This window comes from Cyrtonyx montezumae, unplaced genomic scaffold, assembly GCF_038088225.1.
Source record: "Cyrtonyx montezumae isolate F1298 unplaced genomic scaffold, pur_monq_1.0 scaffold_7, whole genome shotgun sequence".
NCBI classification, from domain to species: Eukaryota; Metazoa; Chordata; class Aves; order Galliformes; family Odontophoridae; genus Cyrtonyx; species Cyrtonyx montezumae.
In genome coordinates, this window is record NW_027072078.1 from 27,215,465 (window position 1) to 27,236,322 (window position 20,858).

The 20,858-nt window shown below is 46.2% G+C and overlaps 1 protein-coding gene across 1 annotated transcript in view; it reads right to left on the reverse strand.

Annotated features, from left to right (window-relative positions):
* SLC12A8 (solute carrier family 12 member 8) overlaps positions 1–20,858 on the reverse strand; it is a 41,967-nt gene that overhangs the window by 13,383 nt on the left and 7,726 nt on the right. The window contains exons 6-7 of the mRNA XM_065750558.1: positions 6,873–6,986; positions 752–839 (exon numbers count right to left, since the gene is read on the reverse strand). Of these exons, the coding sequence (XP_065606630.1) occupies positions 752–839; positions 6,873–6,986 (202 nt within the window). The remainder of the gene's footprint in view (positions 1–751; positions 840–6,872; positions 6,987–20,858) is intronic.

Genomic DNA, 20,858 nt, shown 5'->3' on the forward strand with positions numbered 1-20,858 from the left:
GTCACAATCCTCCTTGGATATCTCTGGCTGTTCCATGGAGGAATAAGCCAGGCTGTTTGCAAAGTCCAGGCAGCAGAGGTGTGAATTCCCTACTTTAAAACAAAACGAGCTCCAGCTGCAGTAGAAATTCAACTATGTCCAGAAGGTCCCTCCTTTCTGCCTCAAGCTGAGTATGCAATTAAACATAATATTTTCAGAAGTAGCTTATTTGGCAATGAAAGCAGGAAAGAACCTACTGAGGTACTTTTTAATACGTAACATTACATTACTTCTGGAAAGCAGCATTTCTCATGGGGAGAGCTCTGCTCCCTGGCCTTGCAGTCACACAGGTCATTTTACCTCCCGTGGCCTTGATCTACCCAATAAGAACAATTACATTTTCTTTTTTTCCAAAGACAGTCCTTCAAAATCAGCAGCAGTAAGTGACAAAACCATGTGCCACAGGCCTTCATGAACTTTGTGTGCTGCTTGGGGACAGCCAGGCTGCAGTGGCATAAACACTCTAGCACCAACACACATCCCATCCAGCAGAGGAAGCTGAAGAGTGAGGACAGACTGACTGTATCCACGTGAACGGACCTCCTCTCCAACCCACCCAGAGTAGGTGGTGGTAATGGATGAGAATTTGAATGAGAGCCAGACTTTAATTTTCCAGATGGCTGAGTAATAAAAGGTTGATGGGAATACAAAATGGATTGGTCATATCCAGGGCAGGCTCCAAATAGTAAATTCTCCCCAGCCTATTACTTACGAGGTGCCAATAGCAGCCAGAGACCCCAGGGGGATGTTGGTAGCAGGCTTCTGGAGATCTCCACTCATATTGAACCCAGCCATCACACCTATATTTTGTGGAGGTAAATACAATTTAGAGTTAACCTAAGTTATAGCATCCATGACATATACTCTAATACGTAACATAATTTAATCAGTCACTTGATCGATTACCTCAGAACAGTAACTAGATCATTTCCCTGCACTGCCACGTGTAGGGTTACTGCCTCCCATTGACTGCTTGGTAAGTAACTGCTCCTGTCTCAAGGGAAACGAGCTACTGCTAACCCATCTACAAAGAACTCTTTGTCCATTTTGAACAATGCTGTGGGGGGGTGAGGGGTGAAGAAGCAGAAATCCAAACAAAACCCATCTTATCTTAATGCAAACAACAGAAAACAGTGCCATTAGACTGTTGGAAAGAAAAATACCACCGTTCATCACAGGCTTGCATTCAGCAGGTTGTCCTGTCCCACTAGCCCCAGTCAGTTAGAGCAGATCAATTGCAGGTGCCTGCATTCACAAGGGACAACCACTAATGCAGCTTTTAATGTCTGTGTTCAATGACTACCCCATGCATTTAGCAGAGAGAATAGGGATATGCACGTAGGTGGCAGTTACCAGCCTTGGGCTCTCCTTTGCAAGCATCACTCAAAGCTCTGGGCTGGCATTATCTCTGACAGGCAGATAAAGAAAATGAAAGCACTGAGAGGGTAACACCTGGCAGAACTAATAATAAGTACTGGAACATTATTTTAGGCCAGAGTGCAGGGTATTGCATGACCAGGGACAGTCCTCAGCTTAATAAATTACCATCTAAAGATGCAAGAAAGGAAAACAGGAAGGATCAAAGCATTAAAAACTCTGTCTTTGGGTTGGGAACCCCAGCTGGAAAAGGGTTAAGAGACTTTACCCACATTTGAAGAGAGTCATGCCAGACTTGATAAGAAAGCGCATCTTTTCTCATCAAATTATCCCAAACTTCTCCCAGAATATTTCAGATATCTGCTATAAGTAAATTAAATCCCTGACTTAGGATCCCAATGAGAATTCAGAGGATCTGAAGGCAGGACAAGAGCCTCCCTAAGACACTCATTCCTGCCCATCTCTTTCCCATCTAGGGGGGCTTTTCTCGGCAGAGGGAAGTCAGACTTACAACAAATCCCTCAGCACAGTGAATAAATCCCATCTCAGCCGGATGGACGTCTTCTTTAAAGACCTTGTGGGGCTACAGATGGATGGCCACCAGGGAGCCATGGTTGTTGCTAATCAGGGATCAGCAGCTCATCTGCCTGCACAGTCCCAGGCTTTTCTTGCACGTTTTCATCATTCCGTGACCCATCTGCTAAATGGGAATTGTAACACTTCCTCTCAGCACGCTAATGAGTACAAGGCACTCACATTTTGCCAAACACATCAGCTAAGCATCCAGCACTTCATTTATCTTCTTTTTCATCCCCTTCATCATCTCAGGCCCATCCAACAACCATCTTTTTCTGTCATCCTCTCCATCAGAACTTCGGTGCCCTGCACTATGCTCCCACAGGAGCTGTCTTCCAGATAAAGATCAGATTCAAATCCTTGAGACTTACTGAAAACTTCAAAAATCTAAGTGAGCTGCTCATTTTCTCCTGGAAGATTACTCTGTAGATGTAGTTCTGAGTAGCACTGGTAAAAGCCCTTCAGCTGTTGTACTTTTCCCCAGATAAAGTTTCCAAGTCTGTTCAAGTACCGTTCCTTTTTCAAGAGTTATACAATGGGCTCAGCTGGAAGTCAGAAAAGTTAGTAAGGCAGAAGTCCATAGTGTCAAAAACATCATACTACATGGAGCATCCATAAGGCACTCTTCAGTGACATGCTACTCTGTATTTCAGGGGTAAAGCAGAAAAAGCAGAATACCCTGCATTTTTCTTCCAAAGGGAGCAAGCTGTTGTCAGAGGGACAGCTGTTAATCCAATGCACCTCTTGGCCAAGTTTCCCAAACACTTGGCACCACTTCTCTATCTTCTAGCTCAAGCTTGATTCATGTCCTCCTCATCCAAGCTCTTATGTCAGCAAAGCACTGGAGAAACACCAAAATGGTGTTTTCTGGACCAAATATGACAAAAGATGAAGGTGTGAAGTCACTTGTGCAATGATGCCTGCAGGACCCTGACTACTCCACTGCCTCCCTTGCACAGACTCACACATACTAAGGTGCAGCCCAAGATGACATGTCAGAGCCTTCATACACTGAATCTTGAGACTGATGACTGACCTGATGGCTAGGGGTCAGACACAGACCAGTGCAGGTCCTCCTAGGTCACCAGAGTGTCATGGTCTCCTCTGACAAAGGCCGAAGTCATCACTGAAAGATCCAACACAGCATTGGTCTGAGTGGCTGAGAATGTCTGTCTCCTCCATGCTGACTACTCTCAGACCTGATGGGATGAGAATCTTCTTGTCTATACTTCTATCCAATGCCAACGCCATTTTTCTACCACCAGACACAAAGTAATTATCCAGATGGGGTGCCAGCTGCCAAAGAGTGGAACTGAGAAGATCTTGTGCAAGCAGCAAACTAACCACCCCACTTTTCAATGAAATGGCAACTTAGTTCCTTTCTAACAAATTAAAATAAAATAAATTGAATCAACTCCACTATCAATAATTTTGGTCACATCCTGCCAAAGAGTGAGCTGGGTTGGCTTGCAAGACTCTAACTACTGAAAAGGACTAAAACCGTGCACTTGCACATAAAATCCAATCAAGTAGAGAAGTTGGGACATTTCATCCTCCAGACAGATCTACCCCATGAGGAAATGGCCAATCCTTTCTGAACTCAAGCAATCCTATCTGCAGATAGTCCACAGAGAAAATTAACCACCTCTCTGTTTCAATGAGATAGCAGGCTGGATTTTCCACACTTGCTATTATCTCAGAGAGCGGCAGATAATGACAAAGCTTCTGGACAAGGAAGCATGAAAATACAGCCAGTTCAGCCAGGAAATTATGGCTGAGACAGTCTGTACATTGCTGCTATTCCCAGCATAATTCTGACCTGGGAATAGTCCAGGCAGTGGATACGTGCATGAGGAGACCACCTACACTGTACATTAGACACAAGCATCAGCTCTACCAACCCTAGCTTACAGCTCTACCAGCTATGGCTTGTAACTGTAGATATGACTGCCTGAAAACAGACATTGCATTTTCCTTAACACTTCACTATAAAATGTGAAAGTTTGTGGGGTTGAGTTTGTTGGGATTTTTTTTTTCCTTCAACCAAGAGATGAAGAATGGAAAATCTGAGATTGGAATTTCAGCTGATTATTTAAAAGGGCCAAATTCTCCACTGATGTAAGCTGGCATCTCTCCACAGACTCCAGTGGAGTTGTGCCAGTTTACATCATCTGATAACTTAGCCCAAAACTTCTAAATCTATTTGCTGTCATTTTTGCAAGTGCCAAATATGGTTTATTTCAGAACTGGTGTCAGCACAATGACATTTTCCAGTAACGCTGCTCAAACATCATCTCACTTTCTCGTATCACACCGCAACACACTTCTTTCATTAAGCAGAAAACCTTTGGAATCTGGTAGAAAAAAAAAATCATTCTCTATACAATGCAAACGCTTAACTTCGTCTTGAAGCTGCATTGGCAGTTGTGTGGCTACTGAGCAAATGGATGTGTTGATGTGGGCAGGCAGCTCCTGAGCCTCCTTCCTCATGCACATCCCTGCTTAGATGCAAAGCTGAGTGCTTGTGTTTCAGAAATTCTGAGTTGTCTTCTTCAACAGCTTTCAGAGCTATCTCTAATGGAAACAGACAACTAGAAAACACTTTTCACCATATCCTAGAGACCTAACTTAAACCAGTTGAATTTAGATCACAATTGCAAGGGGAGAACAAGGAGTTTATCCTGAGAATATCAAAACAGTTCCACTTCAAAAAGGAACACTTCATCTCAGAAGGGCCCAAGCATCGTTTCACAATTTCTTACACACTTTTTAAACAAACCTTTGTTATTAAAACAGCATCTTAAATTGCAAATCAACATGTGCTAAAAATTAAAAAGAGTAAACAAAACATTCAATAATAAAAGCTAAACCAAATACCGCTTTGGGTCAAATTAATTTTGCAAAGTGGCTCACAGCAGCTCCCTCCCCCCCACACACCGAACAGCAAATTGCTTGGCAGAAACTTTCCTTGAATTGAAAAACTTAATGCACAGGACTGTGCTGCCAATACTCTGTCCATATCACCAAAGGGGTCCCAGCAGAAGAAGGAACTGCTTTGGGATGGTGCTAGGAATGGTTCAGGAGGACAAAGTGGAGGTATAGCTGGGGGTGATGTTCATGCATCCTTGCCACTCCTTTCCTTTCTGCCTTGCAGAAGAGGCCTGGCAATTGTGTGGCATCTCTCCAGCCTGCTATGAATGCTGCTGCCAAAACTATCCCTGCAATGTCACCTGGAAGCTCACAGACCGCCCGTGGTGCTGGGCCTGCTGCCAGGCAGGGAGGAGCACCTTCCTGTCCTCCTGCCCGCAATGCAGTGGGCAGCAGCTTTCTGCACACTGTGGGGCACCAGGAAAGCTGGCATCCCCTCTGCAGTACTGAGCCTCCATCGTGGGTGGATTCAGGCTAAGGCATTGCACCAGCTCTTGGAGATGGGAGCTCTGAAGTTGCACAGGGCTCCCAGCTGTGATTTGGAGCAAAGAAGTCTTGACTCCCATCTCTTGCCTTCTTAATCTTTTTTAATCAGATCACAAGTTCTCCCATGAAGCATTATGTTTTCTTTCACGAGGCTCCTAAGCACTGCAGTGCTATAAACATCAATAGCAAGAACAATGGTGGTGTTATATGGTACCACTGGCACCACTGCTCCCAAGCAACAATTTAAATCCTGTAAATAACCAAGCAATTAAAAAGAACGCATGAAAAAGCTCTGCAGTAACCAAAGTAATTATACATAGGCCCAGACCTTGTTTTCAGAGGATATTTAACATTACTACTGGTGTTACAGCTGCTAACTAACAACGCAACAGGCTGACAGAACTTTAAATAAATTAAATCTATTAGCTTTGGCCTTCGTCCTAGCAGCCAGGTATTAACAGTGATGAAAAACCACTTAGTACGGTCAATCACAGCAATTTTCTGCAGAGTTTTGTCATAACTGTTCTTCCTTCTGTCATCAAGGAGCTGGAAAATCCTGCTTTCCTGCATGAGAGGCAAGGCTCTGAGGAAGGCCTCCTTCTGTGGCTGAAGGTCTTGCATAGGTGAGACCAAAGCAATAAGGAAGAGGGTAGCAGCCAACTGCTCCATGATGCCAATGGTTTGGGCAGGCAACTTTTCCAGGAGGAAGCCTACCTGAAGGCAACAGCCAACCTGATAAGCTGGGAGAGAGGTTTTCAATGGAAAACTTGGGATCCTGCTCTAGGTACACCTGACAAAATGATTCTGCTAGATCATTTCTCCAGCTCATCTGCTTCACAGAGCCTTTCAGTTTCTCTCCCTGTACTGCAGCAATTCTGCTAACAACTTTCAGCTAGTTGCTTAGAGCTAATCCTCTGCAAATTCATCCTATAATCCAAGGATTCATCGCTATGGAAACTGCTCATGAGCAGTACTTTTTATTGCTTAAAAAACAGCATCAACAAAAGGTATTGTAACTCCAACTGATAGCTATTTCATTCCTACTACAGAGTACCAGCTGTGGAGAGGGGGCATCGATCTTCCTCTTAAATTAAGAGAAGGAATGAGATGAAAGTATCCAGTTACTCTTCATGAATGTGAAGTCCCACTGTATGGCCAGCACAGAGAGTGGTACAACAGCATCCTGGGCATTGGAACCAGCCCAGCACAGCCACTGAGAGCCCTCCCATCCCCTTCATTCCCATCCAGCATGATCTCATCTCAAGGCTTATCTAGCAACGTGAACCATGATCAGCACTATTAAAAAAGCTTAGAATCCTGTGGTCTCGAAGCAATGGCCAAGATCAGTGCCTAATCCTTGGAGGGGAGGGAACAACGACATCATGTCAACCCACAGGCTTGACAAGCAGTCTGGAGAATCTCCCCAGGAGATGTGAAAGTGGAGGGGAGAATAAAACTCACTGTACCTGTAGCAGCTGGGAAGAACACTCCAAAAACAGTGAAGAAGGACTCCCCCTGGCTGTAGTCCGGCAGTGTGTTGTTGAATAAAAGCTCTTCGGAGTAGCCAACGAAGCCATGCTCTGCAAACACAGGGAGGGCAAGAGGAACCTCTCAGACACTGCATGGATGGTGGGAGAGCCAACAGCCCACTCACTCTAAGTGACAGCCCCCCCTTAAACCCGTGTGACAGAGGTGTCTGTTTCCAGTGGTAGTTTGAAATAGTGAATGTCAACTTTTTTGGTGGGGGAAGAGGTAAGCATGATTAAATGGGTGCCAACGCCAGGGAAAGACATAGTTGTACTGCCAGCATGTCTCAGCTGAGCTGCCCCATAGCGAGTCTTGCCATCAAGCACCTTCCCACGAAACCTGCCTGCTGAGGACCATCACAACCCATCCGTAGAAAAGCTAACTCAGAAAGCAGGTTAAGGAATTAAAGATACATCTACAAAATGAATAGCTTCATTTTCAGCAAGCAATGCTAGTTTTTAACAGAGTATCTCCTATTGTGAAAACACCTCCTCCCTATTAGCACACCACTTGTGATTGCTGTGGGGGGAGGTGAGCAAAACTGGTTTCTTTTTTCTCGCAGCCAATACAATTTATTTCCACGAGACATGTGACTGTAATAACTTGAATTTTCTCATTAGCAGGCAGGATGTTGTTTATGGCTGCGCAGGGTGACAGCCAGAATTTTAAAAATGACTCCATCAAAGCTGTCCCATGCCTCAAAGGCAGCATTAATGGTGTTTGGACAATAGATTCGACTGGAAAATTAATCAAGAGTTCTGAACACAAGACATATTCTTTTAACGTGTCAGAATATAACTAACCACAGAGCTTTGAAGTTGCCACAGAAAAATCCTATAGATAATCAAAAGTTTCCTACTACATCTGCATTCATTGTGTTGCCCAAACATGGATGGAAACACGCTGATAGAAAAGATCTCCTGCTGTCAGACTTTTAGAAGTTCCAGTCATCTTCACAAGGAACAAACTACAGATGAGACTTAAAGGGAATGTGCTCAGTTCGACGCCCTGACCTCTGGGTCTCACAGAAGTCTGCATAAAATTCAGCTTCTGTAGAAATAAAGGGGGAATTTGTGTACAGTGTACATTCCTTCAAGACTAGACCCAAGCCCCTTTTTTCAGACAAAGTCTCTACAATCTTGATTGGAATTTGTGCCCACAGCACATGTGCTGACTGCAGAATTGCCACCAAACTCCTCAAGGAAAATTTTGGCCTGCAGTCAAACAGTTCTTCATCCACTCCTCATAGCAATGTTTTGCCATTTAAACAAAAGGGGTGAGGAAGCATTCAGCTCACCCAGAGGACTAATGCACACAGACAGACCTTCTCCAACTCATGCATCAGAGCAGCATCAACTAGAACTATGTTACCTCCCATAGACTCTAGACTCTCTGGGTGGTTTACTCTCATATTTTCCTGTCTTAGGTTTTCCCTCCTGCCTAACCAAAATCACCCTGTTTGAAGTACTTGCTGCTCCCTCTTGCCCAGCCTCTGTTATCTGCCTTTTTTCTTTTATCGCGTCCTTTCACTCACTTGGAACAGACCCCATCCTGCACTGGCACAGCTGATTGACTTTGTTTATCTCGACCAATGCCAATGTCCCAGTGCACGTGCAGTCACCTGGAAGCCAGATCATATCAGTCAATCCAGGGAGCATATTAACCTGTGTGTTCTCCTTTCCATGATCCAAATGCTTAAGGAAAATGACAAAAAACATGAACCAAAACCTTGCAGAACCTCACCAGACACAATCTCCTCATCTGTGAGTAGACTATATCTGACAGGGGCCCTCCAGATGGGTTTGGGGTCTATGTAATTAAACAGCGAGCTGATTGAGGCAACTTGATTCATCAAATCACAGAACAGCCCAGGTTGGAAGGAAGTTGAACGATCACCAGATACAACCTCTGTGTCTCCTTTTTCATACCAAGTACACAACCAGACTGTTTTCTGTAATATCATTTTGGCCATACCACGGCCAAAGGGAGACTCAGAGACCCTTCAGTCCCACGTCTGACCTGTAGAGGAAGAAAGGAAGCAGGAAACATCTGAGCTGCAACCCCCGCCCACTAGTTTCAACACAGCTCTCAATTTTAAGCTTTCTGAGAGACAAAGAAAGAAGACCTTTACTCAGGCCCAGCTTAAACAATTAGGTGGGATATGGTCAAATAACTCCCTGTGATATTAGCTATCATCCTCTGGGACAACCAGAACATGTTAACACAAACAGATACCTTAAACTTACAGCAGATGTGCAGGACCAAATACCTCAGCATTTGCAATCAGCACAGTGAATAGTCAGTCTTGGTACAACCAACCTCAGCCGATCTTAAGGAGCCAAATGATTTCCCACACTGCTTCCATTTGCCTGTTGCCTTTCCTATTTCATTCACCTAAGTGTAAATATTGGATGGCAGAGACTGCCTGTATATATGCACACGGCCCAAAACAATGGCAGATGTTACTTGAACATGACAGCAATAGATTTGTTGAAAAAGTCACAGGATGCACAAACTGCTCTGTCCCACTTCTATTTCCTTTTCTCGCAGCTTTAGTGGGACAGAGGAAGCCCAGCGATTCAAAATTTCCCCTTTATACAGCATCAGGAGCTTTCTATTTTCATTAAATAAAAGTTCATCCAAATGTTACTTCTTATGCTAGCCTCATTTCTCAGTCAATCATCCTTCTGAAAAACAGAACCCAGGTTCTTTTTGATCAGTTCCATGCCACAATGAGCAATGACCATCAATTTAAGTCAACTCTCAACACACCACCTCGGTGCTGAGCACACCATGCTGTGAACATCTCCCTGCTGTCATCGTGCCCATGGCAAACCGTTGGCCACCCTTCATCAGTTGTATCAACAGCTCTAATTGCAGCTGATGGGGCAATTGGGCTGAAAATCATCCAACACAAAACAGAAATCAGCAACTGAGACCAATTGGTTAAACCAACAGAGCACTCACTCGGGTGTTCACGGAGTCAATTATCCACATCCCATTTAAAGTGCACTTCAAAAGGCCGCACTTCGGAAGGAGGAGGGAAGGAAATGCGATAGGGTCTATATTTGGCTCTCTGATCTCCTAGCAAGGCATAATCATTCTTCAATTTTTGCAAGGAGATCTCTTCCCTTTAGCTAACTGCTAGGCACATGAGATCCGAGCCATATTCCCTCCTCCTGCATCACTCAGGACAAAATTTGTGTCCGGCAAATTTTGCTCTCCATTAATTTATGACCCCACAGCTTCTAAATCATGCCCTTAATGAGCCTGATCCCTGCTGGTCTGCAGAGGGCTGGAGCTGAAGGGCAATAAACAATCTTCTCTGTGTCATGCTAGAAAGCAAAGAAGCCGGTTCTTCCCCTGTGCTGTGTCAGCCTTATGGGGAAAAATAAATAAAAAAATAAAAAGCAGTAACAATTTATTTACATCATTAGATACTCAATAAGAAGGCGAAAAATAATGGATTTCTCAAGTGGCTGAGCTGAAGTAAATAAGAAAAGGGGAAAAAAATAGACTTAAACCAACAACTGAATTACTTCAGCGACTTTTGACAAATAAGAACACTAAAAAGCTTTGGGTTCAAGGCAAACTATTTCGTTCAGCCTCAAAAGATTTATTCTCATTTTGGGATTCTAATTTTTTTTTTTTTTTTTTTTTAAGATTTAAAGTCCATTTCAAATGAAAAATGTCACTAAAGGGAAAAACAAGTTAGATTTTGAATCTAGATGAAACATTTTAACATTTCCAAGGCACAATGCTTCACTTCATTGTTTCTGTGAAACGTTTCATCATTTTCCGATCTTTTTTCTTGCATGTTTGGACAAAAATCTTCATAGATATAACTCCTTCCAGCCAACTCAATGCAAATCTAAGCACATTCTTTGAATTTGAAAGAGCATATTCACCAAGTTACCCACTTCTGGCATGCTTTGCTTGTTGTAAAGATCTCACCTAACATCCTTCCAGTTACCCCTATTAAAAAGATTGATATGGCAAAACAACAAAACAACACCTCAAACATTTTATGTAGAAGAAGCTCCAGGATGAATGTCCTCACCCCCAAGCACTACAAAGCCAACTGGGGACTGCCATGGAGGCTCCAGGCAGAAGCAGTGGCCTTCTCCCTCCATCCCAGCTGAGCTTTGGGCTCTTCCTGCTGCTTTTTTCCCTCTCCAGCAATGGGGCTGAAAGTATCTGAGGAGCCTTCCCTTGCTCAGGACACAACTCAAGAGGCCAGAAAAGGAGCGGGATGTGAGGATGCTGCTGATGTGGTGGTGGCAATGCGGGGTCAGCTCATTACACAAACGCACGCAGGCAACCTGGAGCTCATTACAGATTAGTCAAGTCCTGGCCAAATTCAATAAGCCTGTTCACAAGCTTAAGGTTAAGTAAACCCCGGCCTGGAGGCAGGCCTGAGCACGGAGAGAAATAATGCAAAATGGAAAACTACCTTAAGAAACTGCTCCCCAAAGGCTCTCACATACTGTGCTCTGCTTGTGATTAGAGACTTTAATTATGAAGGTGGATACTGAAGGCTTGAAGTGCTGGGATTTTTTTTTTCTTTTCTTAAGTAAGTAGGTCCACACATTCCTGCCTGGAAAGCCACAGAGAGGCACTTACTGAGATGTGCTTGCAGAAGAACAGCTGAAAGCATTTGTCTTGCAGCACACTGCCCAGCTCTGACCCCAGCATTTCCAAAATCCTGTGTGATGTGCCATGTGGAGAGCCAAAAAGTAATTACAGAGCCTTGGCATAATTATCTCCTCTCTCTCACTTTCCCTCTTTTTTTGGCACAAGCTCCAAGATCCAGCTGTTCCCACGGGCCACCACCAAGACCTCTCCCAGTGAGAGGTCCCAGTGTGGGCACTGGAGGTACTTGGGGACGTCAGCATGGAGGAGGCAGAGACAGATCACACAGCCCAGTCCCACAGATAAAGCTTCACTGTTTCTTGCCACGCTTCTATATTCTTCCTCCAAACTTGTAGACAGGGACAAGGTACAAGAACAGGATTTGTGGGCTGGGGCAAGCCATGTCACTTCGGTAGTTCTCTGATGTTGTGGTCAATCAGGTTGGGTGGCCTAAACCAAATTCACTTCTATACAGGTCTGTACACCCAAGTGCTGTACAATAGAGGACTGAAATTCTCCCCTGAAGCCCTTGCAACACTATCCCTCTCGTGCCTGTGGAAGAAATCTGTCTTTGGATGGTCTGGCGGCCACCAAACTCACCAAAACCCACTACCAATCACAAGAACAGCAGCTTTCCACACCAAGGGAAGTTCAACTCACTGTGAGCTGGAACTCAAGGCTGTGCGATGCAGGAACAGATTTCCACCAGCACATCCCCAGCCCTCAAGGAGATGGGGGTCTGGAGAGCCAGGAATGCAAAGCACTGACAGAGGCAGAGCTGCGCTGGCAGGTTCTGAGAACAAACATAACCTTTGCTGAACTCGCACAGATACAAAAATGCTTTCACATTTTTTTCAGGACATCTTCTGCTTCACTGTTGGATGTAGACACTTCAGCTGGAAGGCTGAGAAGGAACAGAAATAAAGGGGAAGAGCTGCAGGGAGGGAAAATGGAGGTAGGTGGGTTGAGAAGAGATGAGTGGCCTGTCTAGTACCTGGGCACTGATGTACCCATGGAATCAAATGCACCACATTTCAGTTGCCCTTTTCTTTGTCACCCCCACAGCTCCTCCCTGACCTGCTGGGCCAATGACGGTCACGACCATCTGCCCCAGTGCACACCAGAGCCCCATCTCAGCCTCAGCACCCCAACCCTGGGAGATTTGGGTAGGCAGCTCTTGGATGCATGCAGACCATTGATTACATAGCGATAAAAACACAGCTATTATGGACTCAACACTGTAACTTCACCTCTAAGTTCCAGCTTGACACATCTTTCACCAAATGAGTTTCCTTCGCCCTGCTGCTGTGGTGAAAATGGGTTCAATACCAGGAAGCACTGAACAAAAACCCTGGGTCGAAGCAATCACACAGCCCAAGTGAAAAATAAAAGCTGGGTCCCAAAAATGGAGCTGGGTGTCACAGCTGGCACCTTCCCAGCCAGGACAAGAGCACAAGAGCAGAGCAGAGCTCCTCTCTGCTGTCCCCAGCCCTGGCTTCCTGTAGAGCCAGCTTTGTAAGTCAGGACAAACAGCAGAAGTGCATTTAAAATGCATCACAGTTGCAAGGAACGAGAAATGTTCTATTCTATAGGAAAAAGAAAACCAAACTTGGCAAGACATAGAGGGGAGAAGGATCAGAGCATTTTTAAAGGAAGGAGGAAAGGAGTTCCCTTGTCCGAGACCTTCTCTGCACCCATAATAAGCGTGGCAAACCCAAAATGAGAGATTATATAAGGTTTGTAATTGAAGGAGTGAAAGCCACAGTTAAAACAATCTAAAAAGACCAAGCCCTGAGAAATGCAACCCGAATCCCTTATCTTTTGATGGAAAAGAATGTGCTCCCTCAGATTAATGACGTGTTTACCCAAAAGGAAATCACCGCCCTTCTGAAGCAGCGAGTGTTTGTTCCTCCCAAGTCCCTGTTTTCTGATCCAGCACTGATCTCCCAAACCTCCTGTTTAAAGCCAGCACACAATGCGGCTTCCTGCAGCGGTGGCCCCATCCCAGCCTTAACCCTCTCCCAAAAACCTCCCTCAGCTGCACCTGTTGGTGAAGATCAGGGGGAGTTTGGGTCCTGCTTCAGTAGGGGACAGGCATTTGCAGCGTGGCTGCCAGCAACGCTGCTGCAGAGCAATCAATCAGCCCAAATATTATTATTACACTTTTTGCAATCAGCAGAAATATTTCTGTGTCGAGCGGGCAAATGAGCATGCAGCGTGACAACATTTGCAAAAGGAAGAGTGGTGTTTCAGCAGAGCATCCTGCTGCCTTGTCTGGGATGCTCTGAAAAAGGCTGACTGCTGGATGCTGCAATACGCCAGAGCGTTGTGATGGGCATAGAGGAGCACAGGATCAGGGCACTGGAAACTCACACAGGGACAATCAGACCCTCACATGGATGGCAAATCCGAGAATTTCATAGAATGATATAGTGGTTTGGGTTGGAAGGGACCTTTATGATCATCTAGTTCCAATCTTCTTCTGTAGGCAGGGACATCTCCCACTAGACCAGGATGTCCAAAGCCCCATCCAGCCTGGCCTTGAATTCTTCCAGGGAGGGGCATTCACAACCTCACTGGCCAACCTGTTCCAATGTCTCACCACCTTCACAGGACTTGCATCCTTCTTGTCTGCCCAGGGACCTGAGAATGAGGAGAGGGCCCAAGGGTGAGCAACCTGCAATAAATGGACCCCATGGACCACTCACCTCCACACCGCACAGAGATCTCAGGACATCCCAGCCACAAGAGCCATCAGGTCATGGGTATCTTCCTCCCCCAAAGACCAACAGGTCTGCAACAGTGGGTGCCAGCCAATAGCTCAAAATAGCACAAAAGCCATAGTAAACAAAGGAAGCTGCTTAAATCAGTCCCTAATATTTGTCTTAGCTGATGGAGAAGCGTTCACCCTTGGGATGCTGCCCCCTCTGGCAGCCACGCAGGAGCCCTAGAGAGGGAACATTCATCTCTGTCCCACTCCTGCTGCGGTGCCCCAGGGACCAGCACCCAGCTGACTCCTGGGGCATGGAGACATGGAAAACCAACAACATAAGCCTGTCGGAGGAGCTGGTAGAGACTTTTGGCATCTATACTGGCTGCGCAGATCGGTGGTTTTCAACTGTTTTGTTGCAAAACAAAAGACATTTGGTAGAAAAAAAGAAATATTGCTCAGGAGGAACAAAAAAAAAAAAAAGAAAAGATTTTAACATGGGTGTTTATAAAGCCCACTTATGTTTTATATTACTTAATGCTAAGCATCAGTCTTGCCATAATGTATAAAATACTTTCATGACTATTTCACTTCTTGGTGTAGAATCCACTACCTGGCTTGTCCAGCAGCATTCAAACCTGCCAGAGGAAATGGTATTGTTCATTACAAGGAGTACGAGAAGTAAAACATCCCTTGCTTCACCTTCTTCTAGGAAAATATTTTGCATAAATGGGATATTTTATTTTGAGTGGTATTTCTTGGAAGCTATACCCACAGTCCCTGTTGTGGGTGGCTCTGCAGAACTTCTCAGATGAAAAATCCCAGCTTTAAGAAATTAGAATTTGGGCTGAGCCGAGGCACAATTGGAGGAAAACAAACGGCACCGGAGCTGCAGAGGTGATGACACACATCCTCTGGGCTAGCTGGAGTGACCCTGTTCCTACCTCAGGGCTGTGCTGGCTGCTGCCTGAGACAAAGCCTAACCCACGTCAATTGAATCCAGTGCCTGATTTAGTGGTTGGCAGCCCTGCCCATGGCAGAGGGGTTGGAAGCAGATGGCGTTTGAGGTCCCTTCCAACCCAAGCCATTCTATGATACTATGAATCCCCACCACCTTCCCAGAGGCAGCAGCTGGCCACAACGGAACAAAACCAACCAGATCCTGCTGTGATCTGCACACTCTTGTTCTATACACATGGCAAGAGCATCCCATATTCCAGTTACAGAAATCATGTCTAGATGACAATGGTATTTAAAAGAAAACTATTCTATTTGTTAACATTTTTTTAATTATTATTCTGTACTCAAACTGGTAGTTTTATTTTATTTTACTTTATTCTGGGGACATTTTCATTATCCTTCATACAGCTACAGCTCAAAGTCTAGCTTCAGAACTGAGAATCAGTGCTCGATTTGGGAAAGGCTGAGCAAGACATTGTCACCTTAAAGGATTTTTTGTTGTCATCTGTAGCCACTCACTGAATTCAGCTTGAAGGAGAGATGCATCTTCCCTACTAAACCCACATTTTCAGTTAACACTGGTTTTCTTTGGTAGAAAACCAAGGAGAACCAGCAGGTCCTTGCACATACAACCGGGACGAAATCTCACCTACAGCCAAAAAAAGGCCACAAACTGTTAACAGAAGCCAGCAGAGAAGATGAGGAGAAGTAGATAAGAACCCATATCCTGCACAAAGTTTCCTCTGCAGCCCAGGACAGAAATGCAAATTAGAAGCAAAGTGGCTGCAGAAAGAATCCAGAAATCACCTTTTAAAGTTAAATCCCTTAATAAGGAAGGCTGATGCAGATCACAGCTGAACTGTGGCAGGAATTAAACACTGCAGGGATGGAAGTAGAGGAGGCACAAGATCTCCATCATTTGAAAACAATCATGTAGTGGCACACACACAAAAAAATCAATGCTATTAAATAAAGCTGTCTAGTTTAAACACAGTGACAGGGAGAGATGGAGGGATTATGGGACGTTACGTGTCCAGATCATCTTGTGAGGTCCCTAGCATTAAACAAGCAGCTGCTAAAACAGAGGGCCTGGAGGTTGTATGGGACAAAGACCATGGGAAGGCAATGTCTAACAAGGAACAAATCCCAGGGCACCATGCTGCAGCCGAGCCAGCTCCCTCACAAGTTTGAGGATCCTCCAGCAGGCAGCATGAGCATCTACCAACAAAGCCACTGAGGTGTTTTAGGACTTAGCTGCAAGCTCGATGAAGGTGAGCTAAGCAGTGCCTTCCAGGGAAACAGTGAAGGAAGTAAAGGTTAAACGAACCATGTACAAAATCCCCTTTATAAATCGTGGGAGTTATCATCTATCCTGCAGCAGGAGGCTGCAGCAGCAGCGTTTACCACACTACTACTATCACAGGCTGAACCAACAAGCCTAATTACTACTGCTCTGCTGTTAAAGGTGTTAAAAACTAACACCTAGAAGATAAAAGCAAACCCCCTGCTGCCCCAGGGGTGGACCTGGGCCAGCCCTGACTCCCAGCCTGACCCTGAGGGCAGTGGCATGTATTAGGGCACCAATCAACATCAGGACTGTCCCCTATGCCTCACACTCTAAGGATGACATTCACTCCTGTACGAAAGAGACTGAAAGGGGGCACCACAGGTGTTCAGGGAGGTTCAGTCCAGAAAAAAAGGATATCAGCATGTTCTCAGGTTCTTGGAAGACCCAAAGTTTTGGTGACAGGTATCAGGGGACAGATTGCTGTGACCAGAGCACTGAGTCCCCATATAATCTGCTTTCCAGACAGGCTGCTTGAGACCAGGCCAGCAGGGACAGGGCAAGAGGACAGCAAGCCAAGTGGTCAGAGATTCTGAAGAAAAGCCATAAGGAAGGAAAAAGCAGCATCCTGCAGCACCCTGAGCTCTTTTCCACGGCGGGAGATGCTGCTGGCTGCTGGGGACATGGTGGAAACACACCCTGCAGAAGTTGCTACGTTTTTTATCATCATTATTTTTTTAAAAAACCAAATTGCCTTACATACCTACTTCAGAGAGACTGGTGTAGCTTTCCTGTCCATATCTAAACAAGCCCCCCTAACAATGTTATCACTTTTCAAAACACATCTGTGCCTCAGCTCCTAGCCCAGACGATTGGCAGGTAACCAGTTAATAAATTTCTTCGCCAGACTGTTGAATAGGCTGGCCCCAGCTCAAAGGTGATGTCACGCCGATTCAATGTGCTATAATTGGAAAAACCTGGGGAAAGCAATCGCGTGTTTTTTAATAAATAAAGATCGCATTAGCAGCCTCCTGCTTTTATTCACCACTGGCTCTACCTTGTTCAGTAGCAAAGCGGGATTTTCTGCTGCCACTCACTCTGTGATTCCTACTTGGAATTTGATGCCAGTTTCCAGATGTGTTTCAAGCCAGGAAGTCAGCAATCAGCCTGGATAAAGCCTCTGGGATTAGCTGCAGATCATCTTCTGACACACACATCCTTCCTGCACCCTCTCTTAGAAAACTGGGGCACACCCCTCGTGCCCAAAAATACAATAGAGAACAGCCCAGGCCAAGCAAAAGCCTCTGATTAGGAAGCTTTGATCATTTCCATGTTAAATATATGTGAATACATTTCATTGATTCAATCCATCAAAGTCTCCAAAGCACTGCTTTAGGGACCTTTACAGCACCAGCGTGTTTATATACACACATCATTTTAACAGCTGCAGGTTCCCTTTCCACTAAAGCAGCCCCATGCAAATGCCCCCTTTCCCTGGCAGAAGGGAGAGCTGACAGCCACAGGAGAAGAAATCCTTCACAAGGCTCATCCTTAGAGGAAGAACTGAGGATAAATGCTTTTCTGAGCTCCGTGAGAATGCTGTCAGAAAGCTACAGCAGAATCGGGTGACACGAAGGATGTGGTTTGTGTGAACAATAAGCCCAACCAGCAGCTCTCTGGTAGCAGCACGCCTAGGGGCTGCAGGGGGCTGAATGCAGGCAGGGGTTATGCTCAGGGCCCTGGAGGGCTACAAAGCCTCCCAGCAGCCCCACGCTGATGAGAGACTGTGTGGGTTCCACCAGGAGAGAGGCCCAGCTCCTGGGCAAGCTGCAGGAGGGGAGTTCCAGTCCAAGCAGCCCCCAGACCCCCACCCACCCATTATCTAACACCCTGCCAACAGAATCCTTATTTTCAATTCTTCCCCCCCTTCTATGAACATTTAAGAGGTGGTTGTTGGGGGCACTTTCGCTTGTACTGCGACTCCTTTCATCTTGCCACCAAAACAGAGCGCAACCCAATTAACACCAGATCTCCCCCCAAAATATCCCCACCCCTCCCCATTTGCTCCCACAGAGCTGCTGGGCTGTAGCAGGGTACCTGTGAGCAACTGCCAAAACAGGAAAGCAGGCGCCTAATTGAAGGGAGTATTTGGGAGTCACCCTACACAAAAATTAGCAGAGATATGCTAGGAAAATAAAAGTGTGGGCACTAACAGCGGTCTTATCTTCTTTTTCCATGACTCTAATGTTCAGTACGTGAAGAGGCCAAAAAGCTTCACACGATGTTCTGAGGAGTTGGTTGTGGACAGACAGCATCCTCTTTTATGCTCACTGCTCCCCCCCCCCCCAACGCAACTGCAGAGACCTACAGAATTAAAATACCGAGGTTTGCAAGCCAAGAAACCCCAGCACTGCTGTTCTGCCTGGAATACGTTATTCGGCAGCGTAGCAGACATCTGTCTGCTCTCAATTCACCTGCATTATGTTTGGCAAGAAGAGAAAGCCATAAGGAGGCAGGGGGTGACTGTTTCTGGAGGTGACAGTGAGCTTGGGCTGGAGGCAGCTCAGAGCCTGGCAGAAAGAGGCATGGCAGCCCCCCTCCTTACCCTCTATTCACAGAGACCTGAGACCAGAGCCATCACTGGAGAAGCACTGGCTGGGTCTAATGGGAGAATTTAGGATTCCATGGCCTCCAAAGGAAGCTCTGGGTTTTGGGGCCATGCCAATGGTTGGGGCCAAGGAGGAGGGAACCTGCAGCCCAGCAGTGCCTGGACAAGGCAAGTCTGCTTCTGAGTGACCGCAGTTCTCACCTTTCTTTTTGTTTGCTTGTTTGTTTCCCCATGCACCTTAATACACAAACACTCGCTTTCCCTGCCCTCACTCTTTACAGCTTTTCCTCCATGCAGTGCCTCTCGGGATTTCTGGCTCTGCTCCAAGGCAGAACCCTGGCAGGCTCTGCAGGCACAGGCACATCTGGAGAAGGGACCATGGTCCCGAGTCCTCCCCGCAGCAGGACAAGCTGCGGTGAGGGAAAGGAGAAAGCAGCTGGAAGTCCTGCTGAGAACCCCTTTTGTCTCCATAGGGCCTGTCCTCTGACTAAAAATAAAGGCTAACCACAGGAAGGGAGTGAGAGCTTGGCCCACATCCCATGCTGTGCACGCCTGGGTGTGAGGTTGAAGAACAGGGGGAACGAGTGAGGGGTCCCCACCCAGCACAGCCACACACGGGCTCGGGCACCAAGCCTTTGAGATGGACCAGGCACTCTGCTGGAGGTTACTTAAATCCAAGCAGTCAGTGCTTGGAGACAGCACAGACCTTCAGCATCTTCCCTGACCTGTGTTCACCCCTCCCAGTACCGGTGAGAAAGGCGTTCTGCTAGCGGCTCTGCAGCAGAAGCTGAAGCCCACGCTCACCATCAGTGCTGACACACCACTCAGAGGCCTGCTGGGGAAATGCAGCACCCAGCCTGAGCTGAGACCATCCTCTCAAACAGAAGCTGTATTAAAAAAAAAAAAAAAAAAAAAAAAAAAAAAGCTAATAAAAGACCCTAATTCCCTTTTCCTTATAGGTCTCTGGGCCTATATGAAGGTCACCCCTGAGAACAATGGGAATGCAAACTCTCATGGCTTCCTTTAGAAAAGGACTTCCATGCACAGTGGCTGCTTGGAGCAGGCTATCTGCTCTCTCTGCAAGACATGTCAGCTATTCTACCCAGAGCACGTGCTAAATATGAAATGCAGATGCCTTTCCACAAGCTGCTTCAGCAGGTTTCTTGAACTCTCCCACCTTAAGACGCTTTTGGATGCAGTGGAACCCAAGAAAAAGGTGACACCTTCTGTTTACTCAGCTAATTGCACTTAGTGACTGCTGCAGGGCTGGCTGCAGTGCTCATGAGTTCCTCACAGCCTCCAGTGGGCTCCTGACCAGCGCATCTAGGAATGATGATGCAGAGAGGGGTAGGGGGCTCGGGGAGCTCCATCCCCCTGCTTTGGCCATGCCCAGCTGCCCCCACTGCCTGCCTCATGCTGGGGACCCCAGGAAAGGCAGGGGAAAGGTAATATAGGATGCTCTCTGAACCAGCAGCTCCCTTCTCCACACCACTAGCCCCTTCCCTGGGCAAGGTATTCAGTGGTGCTTCCTCAGCTGGGCAGCCCAGAGCTAGAGTTGGCTGCATGCCACACTGCCAGGGCTTAAAGGATGCCCACAGGCCTCCAGAGAACAAACTCCACCACACACAATTGTAACGATCCTGGACAATCTGCTCCAAGAGGCCCTGCAAAATACACACATTAAGAGCTGGAGTCTTGAGGTAAACACCAAATTAATAAGGTATCTCCAG